The 18235-nt window shown below is 35.6% G+C and overlaps 1 protein-coding gene across 2 annotated transcripts in view; it reads left to right on the forward strand.

The window, feature by feature from the left end:
- The window catches only part of LOC121320809 (collagen alpha-2(IV) chain-like), an 81071-nt gene that overhangs the window by 7370 nt on the left and 55466 nt on the right, over positions 1–18235 (forward strand). For both annotated transcript variants that reach the window (XM_041259460.1, XM_041259461.1), the window contains exon 4: positions 11299–11379. In XM_041259460.1, the coding sequence (XP_041115394.1) occupies positions 11299–11379 (81 nt within the window). The remainder of the gene's footprint in view (positions 1–11298; positions 11380–18235) is intronic.

Consider the following 18235-nt stretch of genomic DNA (forward strand, 5'->3'; position numbering starts at 1 on the left):
ATCTGCAAATTTTGAAGCATCTACAGTATCGAGAAGGAAATACTTCACTTAGACAGACACAGGCTACATACACCTCCATAGACTATGGGATATATTATCTCTATTATCACAGACTGCATAAAATGTCATTTACTATTCCCATGGCCTTCATTTCAAGAAAACGAGTAGTCTAGTGTACAAGAGAGTACTCACTGTGCTACTAATAACCCAGGGGTATTAGTACAGTACAGCAGGTGTGCGACCTCACAAAAATCAACTCAAAAAAACTGCAAAACGTTAATACTAGATTATTGACTATTTCAACACTGCATACCTTTACTAACATATACAGTATATATATATATATATATATATATATATATATATATATATATATATATATATATATATATATATATATATATATGCATTGTACATTTAGAGCAGTTTTAGAGTTTAGTTGCTGCTGTGTTTAGATTGCACTTTTTTACCAGAATGTAAAACTAGACAAGACGTGTTAGCTGAAGCTGTAAAATAAGTGGTTTCTGAATCAGATAGATTCCCTATTGAACCCGTTATGAAATACTTGAGGCAACAGGAACCCATCAGTATAATACATTAATGGTTTTATATGGTTTTATGCTTACGTGTTTGTTTGTGTGCATTCAATTATGAAAAAGTGCATTAAGTCATTTAAGAGGGATTCTGGTCATTACATTTTTTGTCCTCTATTGGCTTAAGATTCACTTCCAGCTGTACTTAATCTCCCTGTCCAAGTCTTGAAATGCACATTACTATGCATATTACTATAACCCAAAAGATATGCAGTGTTCTAGACATCAGCCACCCGTGGCCTTGTCTAAATAAAATGTATGTTTAAAGTTCAGCATATAGGTTTCCACTCACGCACTGCCCTTGTGTGTAAAGTCACTAAGACTTTCCCTGCAACCTGTGTCAAACTGTCAATACACTGCTTCTATCGTTCCTTTGAAATGGAAAACATGTTCCTCCCACAGCATCTGAGAGAACAGTATTTCAACAGCAATTTTGCAGTTTCCTGTGCTTTTTCCATACCATGCTTCATCAAAGTTCACTTAAGATGCTTAACCATAGTTTACTGTGGTTCTGTTCTCACCAATATGAATATCTTACAGGTACTTGATTTTCATGGGGTTAATTCCATTGATCTTAACAGTGGCGGTTGCAAATACCACTATGAGATATTGAAAACCGAACGTTATGAAAAATCAAGCTCTTTAGACCATTTCCAACACTACATCCTCATCACCTAATGAAAATCCCACTCTTGATCTTTAAGGATACAGAAGGAAGGGAATGAGTGTAGTGGTACAATACATGCATCTAGGGTCAACCTCTTAGTTTTTAAATAAAGCTCTTTGGAAGCTGAATTGACGGAATGTATGTTATTTTATTTTTTTTGTCCATCCTATGGAACAACTGAACTACACTTTTTGGTAAAACTTTACATGGTGTCTCTAATTACTGTGTATTTACATAGCAGTTACTTAGTAAACCTAACCTAACCCTAACCCTAACCTTAACCCTACCCTTAAAATCCTAACCGTAAGTACATTGTAACTATGCGTAATAACATTCTAAGTACACATGTATAAGTACATATGTATTTACTAAGTAACTGCTATATAAATACACAGTAATAAGAGACACTTACTGTAAAGCATGACCCACTTGTTATAACAGATATCCAACCAGACATGGTGTTATGTTCTTGTTTTTGTCTTCTACCTTGGAATATCCTTCAGCCACCTTAAATGTTTAATATCTGTTATTTACAGTATTGCTGTTTCTGCTTCGGTCCTCATTTACCAGGCCTACTAACAACAGAATTATAATTTTTTTCAACCGCAGATTTTACTTCTGAAAATACTCCTAATAAAAGCTGACTTGCTGAAGCGGGATGGTTTTAGAAATTGTCATTAGAGGCATACAACAGAATCACAGTTTCAGATGTGACAGAAAATACAGGCTTACACCTCTAGTTCTAATCTCTAAAACTCCCTCACCTCAGTCTTGCTAGAAGCAGACCCTATGATTGAGTCATTTTTGCTGCAATAGTTTGTAAGAATAGTACTGTATATATTTTAAACAGATAATGCATTTAATATTATGAAAATGTAGATTATATAAAGTATTTATTTTTAATGCTGAACATGTTCTGTGCCACTGCTGCAGATGTGATCAGTCACTGTTACAAGACCAGTGAGCTTTTTGCTCAAAAACCCTACATGCCTGCAAATTTTAACTTACTACTAGATAAAGCTGGGTGTCATACAGTTATCCTGTTTCCTGATCAATCTTTATCACCAGACAGCTGTTATTAGCCACAATGACCATTAAATTGTCTGGGGCATATCCAGGCTGCTAGTTTTTTGGGAGGTTTTTTGCACATTTGTTTTCTGAAAAATACCATGCTTTCTCCACATTGTTTAGATTTATTGTAGTGCAGAACTAAGCGATAACCACAAGACAGTTAAACACTAATATTATTTCGATAAATAGCAAGACTTAAAGGTTTCAGAGAGATTATTTTGTTTCCTGTTAAGTTTGACATTATTTTATTCAAAATTCCAGAAAGCCCACCATGTTTTCAAATATTTTCCTTCCCATGCATGACATGAAGAACTATGGTGACTGTAAATTATACTCTGTAATAGTGGGAACGGCACAGTATGCAGCCTTATTTACTGCCTATGGTGACTGAAATAGGAAGCTACAGGTACATAATATTAACAGTACAATAAATTGTGCAGCTCTAGTAAATTGTCTATAAACAATTTAATGGTCTATAAGCTGTATAAGGTATTAAATTATAAACCATCTCTACTTGAAATCCTGAAATCCTGTGTTGTAAGAACTGAGTGTTAATCTCACAAAATTAACTAGCAAAGTCTACCGGCACTGTTTTAATTCTTAAATAAATTTAAATAAAGATCTACCTTTCCTGCCCTGCTTGTCAGAAATTCTTTATTATGTTACCTTACTGAAAAGAAAAATTATTTTAAGCACAGTATACTGTATATAATGTGTGCATTTTCTGTCTTTATTGTACAGTAAGTTGAGATGTCTGTTGAGTTGTCTGGATGTCAATAAGCATTAAAATGTACACTGTTTGTAGTGTCTAGTCTGAGGAATGAAGGTTTTGTTAAGTGTGGTGAAGATAGTGTGATAGTATTGGTACGTAGTCTGAACCACAGTCTGTCACTATTTAGAAGTGTTTTGCATGGAGAGAAACATCAACAAAATTAGAGTAGTCGGAAAGTGCATGGATCTAATTTTGTGGCTCTGAAGTAAGCCATACAATCCATTGGGTTTGAATAAACAGAGTTTTTACAAAATCCTCTGTCATACAGGTGTCCATAACTACCAAAATATGATACAGTAAATTCAGCACGAAACACAAAATCACACAATTGTCTCATTTGCTTGTGCAAGTGTTTGCAGTAACGCTGGTAGAGCACTACCGGTCAAATGAGCTTCACGGGCTGTTTGCTTTTGTTTTTTCTTTATTCTTTAAAACACATTTCGTTAAAACAAAATTACAAATCAGGGCTACACACAAAGTTGTTGCCTTAGGAGCCAATGGCTCCTTGGCCAAATCCAGTTGCTGGTGCCACTTCAGGAGCAAGTTGGTTGCTATCATATTCAGCTGCTTAAAATGCAACCACTTGTTAAGACACCAAAAGTGATACTAAAACATTAACCTGATTAAGTCTGCACTCACTTGTTTGTTGCCACGTTCTGCTGATGACTGCAATGAGCACAGCATGTTTATATTTTTTTATATTTTTCAAGTATTGGGTCTGGAATTTGTGACGGCACCTCTAGTTGTGTCCAGTTTTAGATGGGAAACAGCATGTTTCAGTGCAGCAATACATATCAATACATTCTTGATCTGACAGCATCTAACACAGACACCTCTTATGATTACATCTTACCATTTATTTTTCAGTAAAAACAAGTTTCAATTGCAGGGAGTTGGTTCTGCTATTTACGATATTAAGTACTAAATGTTTACACAGCAAGTGAACACGTTTGGTCACTGTCACTGCTGCATGAAACTAGGTTTACCTATGTTACGCTGGCATTAATACAGCACCTATCTGTGCTTACTAGCATTTGTATTCGATTAAATTATTATTATTATTATTATTATTATTATTATTATTATTATTATTATTATTATTATTATTATTATTAGCGTATTTGTTACCGTCCTTCTCTTTACAAAAAAAAAAAAAAATGCATTTACAACCATTTTAGTCCCAGTCTGCAGCTCTGCAAATGGGAGCCTTACATATTTTACACACAGCGTGACTCTTTCAAGAACATGGGGTGAGTCCACACTGGATTTTAAACCGGCCCGAGCAGGTCGAATTTCACCATCGCCATGATGAGATTATCAACTTTCGCTCTGCTGCCGGCAGACAAAAACACTCAACACAGTGATTGGCAGGAGGAGAGGCTTCTAGAGTGGATGCTAATAAATAATCTTATCTAATTAGCAGTGTAGACACAAATGATGTTTATGTTAGCAGATCACTGTATCGCTAATCGTATCGTCAAGAAAAATATCGCGGTTCACTGTGTGAATCAATGAATCCGCACACTTCTCTACTCCGTCTGCCGCAATACATTTGATCTTACAAAAAGAGACACTGCACTTGCATTGCCCAGTGATGGTGTAACAGTATTGCCTAGTCCTGGGAGCTGTACTATAGGGTAAGTCGTGGATTTTGAAGAGTCTTTAAGCTTGGAGGGAATACAGAAAGACTCCAGAAAGGTTGTTCATGTGGAGTGAATAGTTTATTATGTATTATTCACTTCTACCACTCATGTTGCTTGATAACTTCTTAGCTAAAAATCATATATAACAAAAAAGAATGAGAACCAGTGTTCCCTTTGTCCCAGTACTTGTTTTAGTTTGTTGCGCTGACAGCATATAAGATGAATATTGTTCCCACAGTAATATACCTGTGTTATTTTGGAATGGAAGATGAGGGTGACAGATGTAATGTGATGTATTGAGGATAGAGGTTTCTAGAGAAGTCAAAGCAGTTTTGTATTTCAGATTTTTTTGAAGCTCAAAATATTCATACTGCTTGGTTTCTAGTAAAAAAAGACTCTATTGTCAACCCAGTGATATTTAAAGCTTATACTGCTTAGAAATCCATATTCGACACTTTTACCCATGGAAACACTATATTTAGCTTTCTTTCATATTTTTTTTTACCCCACTTATTTAAAGGGAACCTTTTCCTTACAGTACATAATAGTGCACCTCATACTGTAGCTCTTATATGGCTCACTTTTTGTAATCCCAAATGTATTTTATCAGAAAAGATACACAGCTTGATAAGTAACATTACGTGTCTGGGAATTCTTGTTCCCATTTAAATAGGGCTAAACAGATATGGTTTGACCTATATTGGAATTTGACATTGGCACTGGGGTTAACAGTCCTGTTCTTCTTCAAAGGAATGGCGTGAGCTGTTTAAAATCCACAGAGTAGACAGAACATTGATTGGTTTCACGTCTCAACTGATCAGCTGAACCATAAACACAAATACTGTGGGATCTAAACAGTGTGTTTACCACCTGGGGTGATTTACTCACAATGTTATTAACATCACTGAAGACTAAAGAAATACAGATAAACATAAAAGTACAGGTGTAATATCTGTAATCATTTAAATAAGTACACAGATGGATCTAAACTTTTGATTTGTGTTTTCATTACAAATCATTAACATTCCGTTGTCTCAGCAGAACTCTGAGATTAGTTGTGTTTTGTAGGACCTTCTTTCAGCCAGTCAGAGTACCAGTTACACTCCAAATACAGTCCAACATGTCACAATCCATGTAATATTGAGTCCACTGTACTAAAAAAGGCAAAGTTTCTCAGTGCATACCATTGGTAACATTGTTGGTATCTGACATATTTTTTAACAGTTTACCGTGACCCAGTAGTAAAACGATTTTTATCGCGTTCAGCTGTGCACCATTATTGATCTGCAAAGACTGTGTAAAGCATTTGGAGTGGTTGCAGATGCAGTGAGATTGAATACTCCTCAACACAATATTTCTTCTTTTTTTTGGTGCATTACATGTTTTGAGTTTTCCAAACATGCAACAGACTTCTTTCTGGAGGAACATGGCCTGGAGTTAATGTCAGCAATTGGAAGTCATACCCCTTTGAAAACAACTCCCCTGTTGTGATGTGAGGAGCAATGTTCATTCAGTTCTTCCAATAGAAACAGACAATAAAACAAAGAAATAAGACAGTTGTCACTGGCGTACTCACACAAAAACAGTGCAACTCATGTGTATGGGCAAAGATGTTGGAATTGTGTTGTGGGAACAGATCAGTGAATCTGGAAAAAATCTTCATGTTACCACTGTCATTTTGATATGACCACCAAATTACTACCCATCATCTAATATGGCCACAGTGTTTACCACATCTGCATTTTGGATAATCATTTGATAATGTTGGCCTATAAGGGGGTAACTGTAAAGTGTTCTAGATAGCAGGCTGGGAGAACCACAGCAGATGATAGACCACAAACATTCATCCCATTGTTTTCTTGCTGATTGTGCCAAGTGGGGCCTCAGTTTACTTTTTTTGTGGTAACTTTATACTCTTGCTTTGCATTTCAACAGTAATCTTCAAAGCTCTCATGAATGAGTTGTTCCTTGTCCTCAAGCCAAAATTTAATTGTCAGTAAGCCAGCATGAAGGAGACATTTTGGAGATTTAATGTATGTTTTTGATATACTAGTATATGAATCCCTGTCATACTGTTTGTAGTTTTCTACTTCTGTGTTTGTAAAGAATATCATTTGACCTTTTGCTGTCTTTTCAAATATAGATGCTAATGTATTTTTCTGTTGTATTTACAAAGTGTGTGTGTGTGTGTGTGTGTGTGTGTGTGTGTGTGTGTGTGTGTGTGTGTGTATATATATATATATATATATATATATATATATATATATATATATATATATATATATATATATATATATATATCTATGACATGGGTTTTTTTTGGTGTTTTTTTGTACTGCTCTATTAATTAAAAATAAAAGTATCATCAATGATTGACTGCAACTACTGACATTTAGTATCAAGTCCAGCCAGACATTTTGGGTGAGTCTGAGGCGGCTGCGGTCTGCTACGATTCTTATTATCTTCCATACAGGAATCATAAATCTTCACTCCCTGACAACTCACCCAAAATAAAACGAATCTGCTACAATAAATGAGTTCAAAGGGGAATATCCTACCTGTATTATTTTCCTCTGGTTGAATATGTTCACTGACATGAATAATAGGCTCTTGTCTTTACTTTCTTGAATCCTACTGGCAAAATGATGTGGTTGCACGATCAAGAGCCTGTGTGGGTTTGAGGAATGCAAGACAAATGTCTACACTGACTCATTCTGCAGTATTCCAGGTCTTTACTGATCGGAAACCCCAGCAAAACTATTAGCAGTCCACACACTAGCCATTATGTGCTCAGCAGTAAGTGATAAACGTTGTTTCATTGCCAGTTATAATGGTGCTTTTGTGAGTTCACTTTTATACTAAGGTTTAACATTTATGCAACAATTTCTATAGCCAAATCTGTGTCCCCTTTTTTCAAGTTTAACTATACTTTTGCCACTGACATTGTAATAGGATGTTGCCTAGCTGTATGGCTGCATCTCAAACTGTTTTACTGGACAATGCAATTAAAAGTAGTGTGTTATAAATAATACATAATACAATCTACTGCATGGCTTTTGTTATAAATAACACATAATACAGTCTACTGTATGGTTTTTGTTATAAATAATACATAATTCAATCTACTTACTACAATGCTTTTGCTCTCCTTTCTTATAATGCCATTTTTGATTTATATAGTGTAAGAAATCTCACTCACTCAAGGTTCATTTTCCCCTTTAAACACTGGACCCAACATAGGAATTTTGATTTTTAAAGTGGGTTGCACATTTTTTTTATTTACAATAACAAAAATAACAAAAGAAAATCCTGCCTCCGCTTTGGAGCACTGACTGAAGTTTTGCAGAGTCCCTAAACTAACACAACTGGATGACTAAGCTGTTTCCCAGTTATAAAAACAATACTTTTTACACACAGTTTACAAAAATACCAACCGTAGGTTTCACAGTACCTTCAACCAGGAACACACGGCTTTACACAGCCTGACACAGCAGCCCTCGTTACAGGGTTTGCAACCCTTTTATGCAGGGCTTCATTACATTCAGTGGGATCAAGGTGTACCTCCTGGCTCACTCCCATGGCATTCTAGGGATGTAGTCTTTAATGCCTCCTGGATTACATTTCTCTCCCCCTCCACCTAGTCTGCCACTATATATATATGTGTGTGTGTGTGTGTGTGTGTGTGTGTGTGTGTGTATATATATATATATATATATATATATATATATATATATATATATATATATACTCAGTCTTTATGAATTTTATTCCTATGTTAATTTGATTACATTTAATTTATATATCTGACCTATATAAATCTGTATATTAAATGTGAGCACATACTAATTGGCTAGTTAATGACCAAGGTAGAATTCTTGACATTAAAAGAGAAAAAAAAACACCTCAGTATAGCTTGCAGCAGTATCATTTACAGTATAGCCATAATGATTGATTCAACAGTTTGTTAAAATGTCTGTCTTTGTATTTCCTCACTGGTGTGCTGTAACTTGTAAGACAATTCTAATGAAGAAACTTTATCCTGTTGGAAAAGGCACATTGTGCAACTGGGTTCATGTATAAAGCTCAGGGCTTATATGGAATTATGAACTAGACAAGGTTGACCACAGTATTTTGTTAAGAAATAGACAAAAACAAAACAAGTCTTTAAACTTTGCTTAAAAGCAGACAAGATGGGAGATTCCTGGCTTTTTTATTTTTTTATTACCCCCCGCATCTGATCTGATCTTAGCTGTTTAAATACTGGGCCAAAGTTATTTTAATTAAAGACATTGGAGAGATTAAGATTTGATGACAAGCACCAATTGTTCGCAAACAGGAGAACAGTACTTTCATATATGTTTGTTTCAGGTGTTATACATTTTTGACAAAACACCCAGATTGAAAATATATATATTCTTGGCCAATTAAAAAGAAAGCCAGTTGAAGCTGTTTGATATATTATGGCTTGTAAGTAGATTAAGAAGTGTAACGTTTCCAAAAATAGTGTAACCTGTAGATATAAATATTTAAAATGTCAGCAGCTATATCGACTAACTGAATTCCTGATATCATACATTGGGCACTAGTGAGTAAAATATATTTCTATGCTTCATGAATGCAGCCCCATATAAAGGTTTCCCATAGTAAAAGCATAGCAAAGTGTAACACAGCCTAGTGAAAGCATGGTAAAGCACAGTAAACATTTATAAGCCCCAACCCCAACCCCCCTACCAACCCCGCCCCGCCCCCACCCACCCACCCTCAGGGTACAGTGTCAATATAAAAATCTTCCATTAAGAACAGTTATTGTGTGGGGTAGGGGCGGCTGTTTTTTACTTTGAGCACAAATAAATGTCAACATCTATCAAGGAAAACAAAAGTTGCTCAATACAGATTATGTCCTTCTCCTTTAGTTCCCTGTTACTTTAATCTTACTGTATCACAGAAAACATGCAATTGTTTCATTATATTAAAAAAAAGTAGTGCATTGGTTCAGTTTGGTTATTATACATGATACTTTCCAATATATTCATTATGTTGAGTTATGAAGAAACATATTCAGAATTCACAGCTCTTTAGCTTGACAACTGTCCTGTGGCTATACTATAGTTTCAGACAGTAGTTAAAAGAAAAAAAAAGCCATACATTCTTTCTAGAGAATTGGCTTTTGTTGGATGGAGGTGTAGAAGTATGAAATGAACCCATCGTGGGACAAAAGGGTCTTTTGAGTAAAGAGAAAGGAAATCAATGTGGTCTTTGTGTTTTTAAGAAGCCTATATTGTGTCGAAGCAATCATATAAATTCCTCTGATTGTTTGTCTGCCAGTTTAAATTAATCAATTCTGAATATAAAATATAACATTGTTTATATCATAGGCAAGTTGTAAAACAAAATACTGTCTTACTGTGGAACACTGTAGAATGGATTCTGTTGTGGTGGCATTATGCCTGAACATTATGTAAATATGTGTGCTGCATACATAACATAGTGTACAGCTATAGACAAAAGTTTTGCATCACTCTCTATATAGTTATAAAGACCATCTGAATAATGTTACGTTAGCATATTGAATTACATGCCTTTTTGTAGTTTTACATATATGTAACGAAAAACTGACATAAATTAAAACATGTGACATTTCGAAATCGAACATGAAATACTTCCTGTAGACTTTTGCAATGTCATTTTGTAGTTTCTTTGATTACATGATGTTAAAAAAAAGCTCTAAATTATGTTCACATAGTTGTTTTTTTTTCTCAATCCTAAAATTCTAGGTGATGCAAAACTTTTGGCCATAGCTGTTGGCCATAATGCTGAACAGCATATAAATATGTGTGCAGCATACATTACATAATACACGGTATACCGGTAACACAGTTTGTTAATATAGAGAAAACTGCCATTTTAAAGATGCAGTCTATATACTAGTTTACAGAATGCACAGTAGAACTTTCCATGGAGAAAAACAAGTGTGGTACCAGCTATTTGAATAGAAAGAACTGACTGTCAGAAAATAAGACACCCATTAAACCAGCTCTGTGAATCTGGCCCAGTGTTGCCTACTTGGTTTCTTAACTGTTTCTTTATGTTAGCAAAAGTGGAAAAACATTGCACCTGTAGTTAATCAGCAACTTGACACTTCAGTGGGGGCCGATTGGGCACATCTTAAATTTGCAACAACTTGTACTTGTTGTGTGTATGGACTTAATTTAAATGGTTAATATAGTTAATAAACTTAAGAGAGTTTAACATAAAGGAGGACAGACTACAATGGCCTATGAAGTCATCAGGATTAGGTATTATTTTCTGGGGGCTATATTTTTAGTTTAAGACCATTAAAATATGCCTCATTTTCAAGATACACAGGTGTTTGTTTGCTTTCTTATAATGTAATTGTTATCTTTGCTGTGTGATTCGTTTGTTTTCAAACTAAAATTTGATTTAGGAAATTGATTTATGGAAGGTACAAATAAGCCACCACGATATTGTAACGCAGGTATCCCATGTTCAGCGTGATATTGAAGTTTTCTCTTTCCTGCTGTCATTTTGCAGGGGGGAAAGTCCTACACGGGGCCATGTGGAGGCAGAGACTGCAGCAGTGGATGCAAATGTTTTCCAGAAAAGGGTGCTCGGGTAAGTCCTCTTATTCATTGTTCAAGATGTGTGTTATCAGGCAGAACATGCAAAAGCTGCCTAAATACAGATTGCATGCTACTACTACTAATACTGCTACGACTAGAGCAATATTATTACCACTACAACTAATACTTCTGCTCTTACTACTCAACATTACACAATAAGGCTGTAATTCCTGAATACATTTGTTCTTTCTCCTCATGAAAATCAATATTGATTTGACATATGGACATCATTTTGATCCGCTGATACCTTTTGGTTTATATAGCTGTTCTGCTGACGTGTGTGTGTATTATCCACAGCCTACTGGTGTCATGCACCGACTTTCTATTTTACATGGGGTCATATATTTATTCAGATGTAATAATATGATAACATGTGCGTAGAACTCAAGTTCAAGTGGTAGAGTAGGTCAACGCCCCACATGCACTTTAAATACAATGTAGGTCATACACATGCACTTTGTACGCTAATAGGTGCTGTAGGAGGGCAGGACTTGTCTGACCTTGAATGCCGCTAGTTTACAGGACAGGTATTATTCAGTAGAAGAGTATTAGTGAAGGTTCTTAAGGATCCTGTTTTTAATCAATAAATTCCATCATATGATGTCTTGAATCATATTAGCATGCCGACAAGTGTATTGTAGTCCTTAGTATTTCTCTGTGTGCAAATTCTTCATGAACTCAGTCCATAATATTATCCATATAGTGAACTATAAGGCTGAACATTAAGCAGTTCATGCTGGAACCTTACCAATTTTTCATTGACTTTGACGGAAATGCCTGATTGTTGCATCAAAGGTTTCCTCCAGCAACTGGTGAAACCAGGAAATTAAAGGGTGGTGTCCTCCTTGAACAAATTTCCAAAAGTTGGGCAGGTTCCGGTAAATAATTGTACCTACAATAGCAGATTTTTTCTCAAGAGGCACAATGAACTGTTGGGGAATCTGGTTCCCTCATTACCTCCACTTGGCATTGTGGATGAAATAGAAGGATGTGGTGTTCCTTTCTGAATGGAACAGAAGGATGTAGTGTTCTTTTCTGGTGGATTATTTGTTAATCGCATCAGTCCCAGAAGTGAGGTCACATGCATGGAAAACTGTCCTATGACTAGTGTGTCACAGGTGAGTTCTGCCATTGGTGCTTTATAAGACACCACTCAGCAGTACACCACTGTCAAAATATATCAGTGTTGATGGGTAGTGCCAAAAACACCTCTTTTGAAAATCAAGCAAAAAAAAGTTATAGGGCAAATACACTTTGCAATCTGAAATTATGTTTGTTTTCATATATACTGTATATAGTGGGGGTATAAAACCTGGCAAAGGGTTCTAGCTTGTTATCACCCAGTTGTGGTCAATGTTGTAGCATCTGAGTTAGACTTCCAGCAAACTTGATGTCCAACAGACACTTTTACATGTGTTCCCTTTCAGTATTGAATCCAAATTGAATACAGTGGCTCTCAAAAGTATTCACCCCCTTGGACTTTTCCACATTTTATTGTGTTACAACATGGAATCAGAATGGATTTGATTAGGGGTTTTTGCCACTAATCAACACAAAAAAATCCATAATGTCAAAGTGAAAAATAAAATCTACAAATTGTTCTAAATTAATTACAAATATGAAACAGAAAATAATTGATTGCATAAGTATTCACCCCCTTTGCTATGACACACCTAAATAAGCTCTGGTGCAACCAGTTGTCTTTAGAAGTACATAATTAGTTGAATGGAGTCCACCTGTGTGCAATTAAGGTGTTTCACATGATTTCAGGTTTAAATACACCTGTCTCTGGGAGATCCCACAATTTCCTAACAAAAACTACATCATGAAGATGAAGGAACATTCAAAGCAAATTTGGAATAAGGTTCTTCAAAAGCACCAATCAGGGGTAGGATATAAGAAAATTTCCAAGGCATTGAATATCCCCCGGAGCACAGTAAAGTCCATTATTAAGAAATGGAGAGAATATGGCACAACAGTGAATCTGTCTAGAACAGGCCATTCTCAAAAACTGAGTATCCGGGCGAGAAGGGCACTAGTCATGGAGGCCACCAAGAGGCCTATGGCAACTCTAGAGGAGTTACAGTCTTCCACTGTGCATACGGCAACAATAGCCCGGGTGCTTCACAAAATTGGCGTTTATGGGAGAGGGACAAAAAGAAAGCCAATGTTGAAAATAATTCACATCAAATCTCGACTAGAGTTTGCCAGAAGGCATGTGGGAGACTGAGACCAAGTGGAAGAAGATTCTGTGGTCCGATGAGACCAAAATATAGATTTTTGGCCTCAATGCTAAGCGCTATGTTTGGCGCAAGCCTAACACCGCACATTATCCTGAGAACACCTCTGCACTTGGTGGTGGCAGCATCATGCTATGGTGGCCTGGAAAGCTCGTGAAAATAGAGGGCAAAATAGATGCAGCAAAGTACAGAGAAATCCTGGAGGAAAACCTGTTGAAGTCAGCAAGAGACCTGGGACTTGGGAGAAGATTCATCTTCCAGCAGGACAATGACCCCAAACATATAGCCAAAGAATGGGCAAAAACTTGTGCAAGGCTGGTAGAGACTTATCCAAATAGACTAATGGCTGTAATTGCTGCCAAAGGTGCCTCTACCAAATATTGACTCAAGGGGATGAATACTTATGCAATCAATTATTTTCTGTTTTGTATTTGTAATTAATTTAGAACAATTTGTAGATTTTATTTTTCACTTTGACATTATGGACTTTTTTTGTGTTGATCAGTGGAAAAAAATTCTAATTAAATCCATTTTGATTCCATGTTTAACACAATAAAATGTGGAAAAGTCCCAAGGTGTTGGGGGGGTGAATTCTTTTGAGAGCCACTGTAGATTCTAAGAACACAGATTCGAATTGAGCTTATGGATTCTGAATACTTGATTTACATCTCTGGAATTGAGAAGATTAGAATTACTGTTGGTGTTGGCCTGCATGTAAAAGTATGATTGCTTACATACAGAAACAAAAACTTGCCCTGCTTGAAGCATGTTACCGTGACAATATACATTTGTTTGGCATGACTTGAAATCATTCTGGACTGAGAAATTACACAATTTAAGTATTATTACAAAAGAAGAGCATATTGAATAGTTAGAAATGTTGTACTTATGTATTGGTTTTATTTATAATATTTTTTAGCTTGTGTTTCAGATACATATCGAAAATCACGACCGTATTGTGTTTTTTTTGTATGGAATCCAACACCACATCCTTCCTATAGCCTGTCTCCTGTTTAAAGGATCTGTAAATGACTCAAGAAGAAAGAATCTTTAACAGATGCCTGTTTCTAGTTTGTATTCCTTGATTTGAAGTGTCTCTGTGATGTCTGAATATCTGGATTACGTTGGCCTGAAGATAAAAAGCTATTCTTCTGTGTGATGTTTATTCATTTTTGTAAACAAGAACATTTGAAGCACAATGTATTTACTCTGTGTTATGAAATGGTTTCTACAGTGCTTACGTTCAAAGTATTCAGTATAGAAGGGTATATATAAACAAGTTGATTCCTTAAACTCGAAAAAAAAAATTCCCCTGTATTGTTAGTGCATTCAGTTATTTTATAGGTCAGATGCACCTTCAGGACTACATGGGTTTTCTTTTGTTATACTTATTTGTGAGAATGACAGAAGGGATAACTAAATGTGAGTTTGAATGACAGTAGTTACCTCAGAGTTCAGGAAGGTCCAGCCCCACCACCCTACCGTTTCCATGTTTTGTGCACAGTGACATTGCCTGATAACAGTTTGAAACAACGTCCAATGGCAGGAAAGACATTTATAGCTTTACTTTTAGTCCTGCATAAGATATCAAATTGGAATTCATGACTGTATTGAGTCTTGGCAACACTTTTTTTTTTTTTTTTTTTTTAAGAATTATGTTGCAATAGTTTTCTCAATATAGTAGTTGAGAATTGGAAAGAGATTACATTAAATTTAACTGCTGGCCTTTCACTCTAAAAGATAAGCTAATACTCAGAAAGAGAAAAAAAGACCACGAGAACTGTTATATAGTTTATATAGCTGTCTTCAATGAAACTGAATGTCCAGTGTCTTTAGTAAGACACCCAAGCTTTGAACAAGGGTATGTATAAGATCATGATATTTTGACATTCTTAAGTATTCTGAGAATGTCTTCTAGATAAGCTAATTAGCTGAGTGTTCTGTGTTTATTGACACTAACATTTGGAATCTTCCTGGAAAACAGAGAGGCCACGTTTGATTAAATGAAAAAACAAGCCCCAAAGAATATGAAAGTGCCTTTTGTATTCTGTATTTGTATGTCTGTAATACACACATACCTGTATACCAAAGACTGTTGTTATGCCTTGTCTTATCTGTCAGTTGTTAATAGGATTCTTACTGCCATTTAAAGACTCCTGTCTTTTCAAACCTTCATGTGGACACCCTGTCCTCCCACTGGATTTGCAGAAGTAGTTAATGGTGAGGGCTGCTCAATGTTATGCAGTTAAAATGTGTGGAATGTGGCAGCAAAATCAACCAAAAACGGTTCATGGACAATTTACCAAGAGTCATTGTGAAGCAGCAGGTTCAGAAACTCTAACTGTGTCTTTTAGAATATGTATGTGTTTAGTAAGGCAGTGCTCCTCATCACTTCAAACCCAACCCTAGCACAACACTGTCAAGTATGTCAGGGATCTAAAAGTCCAGGTCTCAATCTAATAGAATGCTAAGTACCACTGGGGTGGTTTGAAGAACTCTTAGGATGTGAAAAAGAATGTTATCGACTCCTTTCAGACGCACATCTACACACATTTCTGTACAGTATGTGATAATGATCGTGTGAATTTAGAATTCAATTAAACAATTGTCTCTATTGTGTTATTTTCCTACACTCGGGTTTAAGTTTCCTATTTTATATAAAAAATTAAAAAAAACAGGAAATCATTTGGCATCATTGGATTAGTATGTTCACCATATCCTGCTCTTGTCAATGCCCAGAGGGCCATGAATTGTATTTTGTTCAAGGGAAGGGGAAAAATAATAAATGACGGTAGATACCAGTGGACTAAGAATGAATTAGGGTTCATTCCAGTGTATGCCAGTGAGATAGGAACAAACTTTGGGGAGATAGTTTTGTTTTCTTATGTAGTTAACGGTGCGTTCTAGTGCATTTCAACATCAACAACTGACCCAAGCAGTTTTACTCTGTTAAGAAGACACCAGGACAGCTGTTGTGAAAAAAAAAAACAGACAACACAAGTATAAAAATATATACATTTTATGTAACACGTTTAAACTACAAGACAATGTGTGCTACCTAAATTGCAAACAGGACAAGTACTTTTTATCCGTTTTTATTACCTTTTATTTTTATTGGTTGCATGCCAAATAGGGCTGTGGCTTTGCAAGCTTTTTAGTTACTATGTTTTTTTAGTTTTGTTTTTTTTTTTGTAGGCAATGGATTTTTTAAATATATTGCTAATTATCCTGCATGTCCAGTCATATTCTATAGACCTGTGGGTTTCAATTACAAATATATGCAAGCAGCTTTTTTTTTACTTGGTTTCTTTTTTTTTAAACACCAAAATGTGGTGTTGAAGAGCTGGAAACAACAATCAAAGAGGTTACTAATCACAACACCAAGCTATTTGGCAGCGACCAGCTGGCACATATCATGACAAAATATGCGAGTCAGTGACCCTGAAACCAAACTTAAAAGAGCATCTATTACGTTCAGAAAAGCTGGCGGGACAAAACGTGGCAGGTAAAGCAAAACATGGCACTAATGAAAACAAATGACTCTTCACTGTTTCAAACCAAGCTGGGGTTTAGTGACTAGAAACTGCAGCGTCTGGTTACATTTTGAAACCAGCTCCTTCGCTGACAACAAAGCTGCAAATAATTGTACATATTTAAAGCAAACTGCTATCTTTAGGTTTATATAGCAAGTGAAATGTTGGTCAGACTTTTAATAAGTGCACTGAACCATGGAGTATAATTACAGTACTAGTTCACAACATGCATAATTAATTTCCAAATACATCATTTGTTAAAACATATAATATTGCAATATCATTATGTTTAATGTAAGGACTTTCTCATTATAAAAGCAGGTTTTTGTTTGGTTTTTTTTGCAGCCAGGTCTATTCTTTACATATTACTGAAAAGGCACTACTGATATCACAACAACAAACAAGAAATAAAAAAGCAATCATGTTTTATTACTGCTTGATTAGTATTGCTGCCTCCCACATGTGATAATCTGTGACTCTGTGGATGATTGCATATTTTTTAAAGAAACAAATTATTTTGTAAAGCCTGAGAGCCTTTCATTGATAAACATTTTTAATATGCTCATTAGACCCTGAATAAGGTATAGTAAATTGCCTTTGGCTTGCAGAATTTGTATGTTTCCTTTAAAAAAAATGCTTTGTCCTACTATACATTTACAGTGTTAACCAGTCGTTCTACGTAGCTAAACATTTGATATATTTATTAAATCATTTTATTGCATGAGTTTAGTTAATGCTGCATAGTTCTATTCCAAATCAGACTTACTGAACTGACTCTTTTCAGATATCCTTTACGTTCAGTACCATACAGAATTGTGATGCAAGAAATCATTTCAGTGAAAATTCAGTAATGATGCTATTTTTATGGTATGGGAGAGCAATCGTCCCTGAGAATTTTGCTAAGAATAATCTATGGGAAACAGCCTTCGAAAGTTGTTGTCATGATTTCCAAATTGCATGTCTTGCCCCTTTCCAGATTTAAAAAAAAAAAAAAAAAAAACTTAAGGAATAAAGGAACAAAGACATGTGTCCATCTGCAGTAGCACTGGGTAGATGCCTGAGTCAGACTACTACA

This window comes from Polyodon spathula, chromosome 9 (genome assembly GCF_017654505.1).
Source record: "Polyodon spathula isolate WHYD16114869_AA chromosome 9, ASM1765450v1, whole genome shotgun sequence".
In the NCBI taxonomy this organism is placed as follows: Eukaryota; Metazoa; Chordata; class Actinopteri; order Acipenseriformes; family Polyodontidae; genus Polyodon; species Polyodon spathula.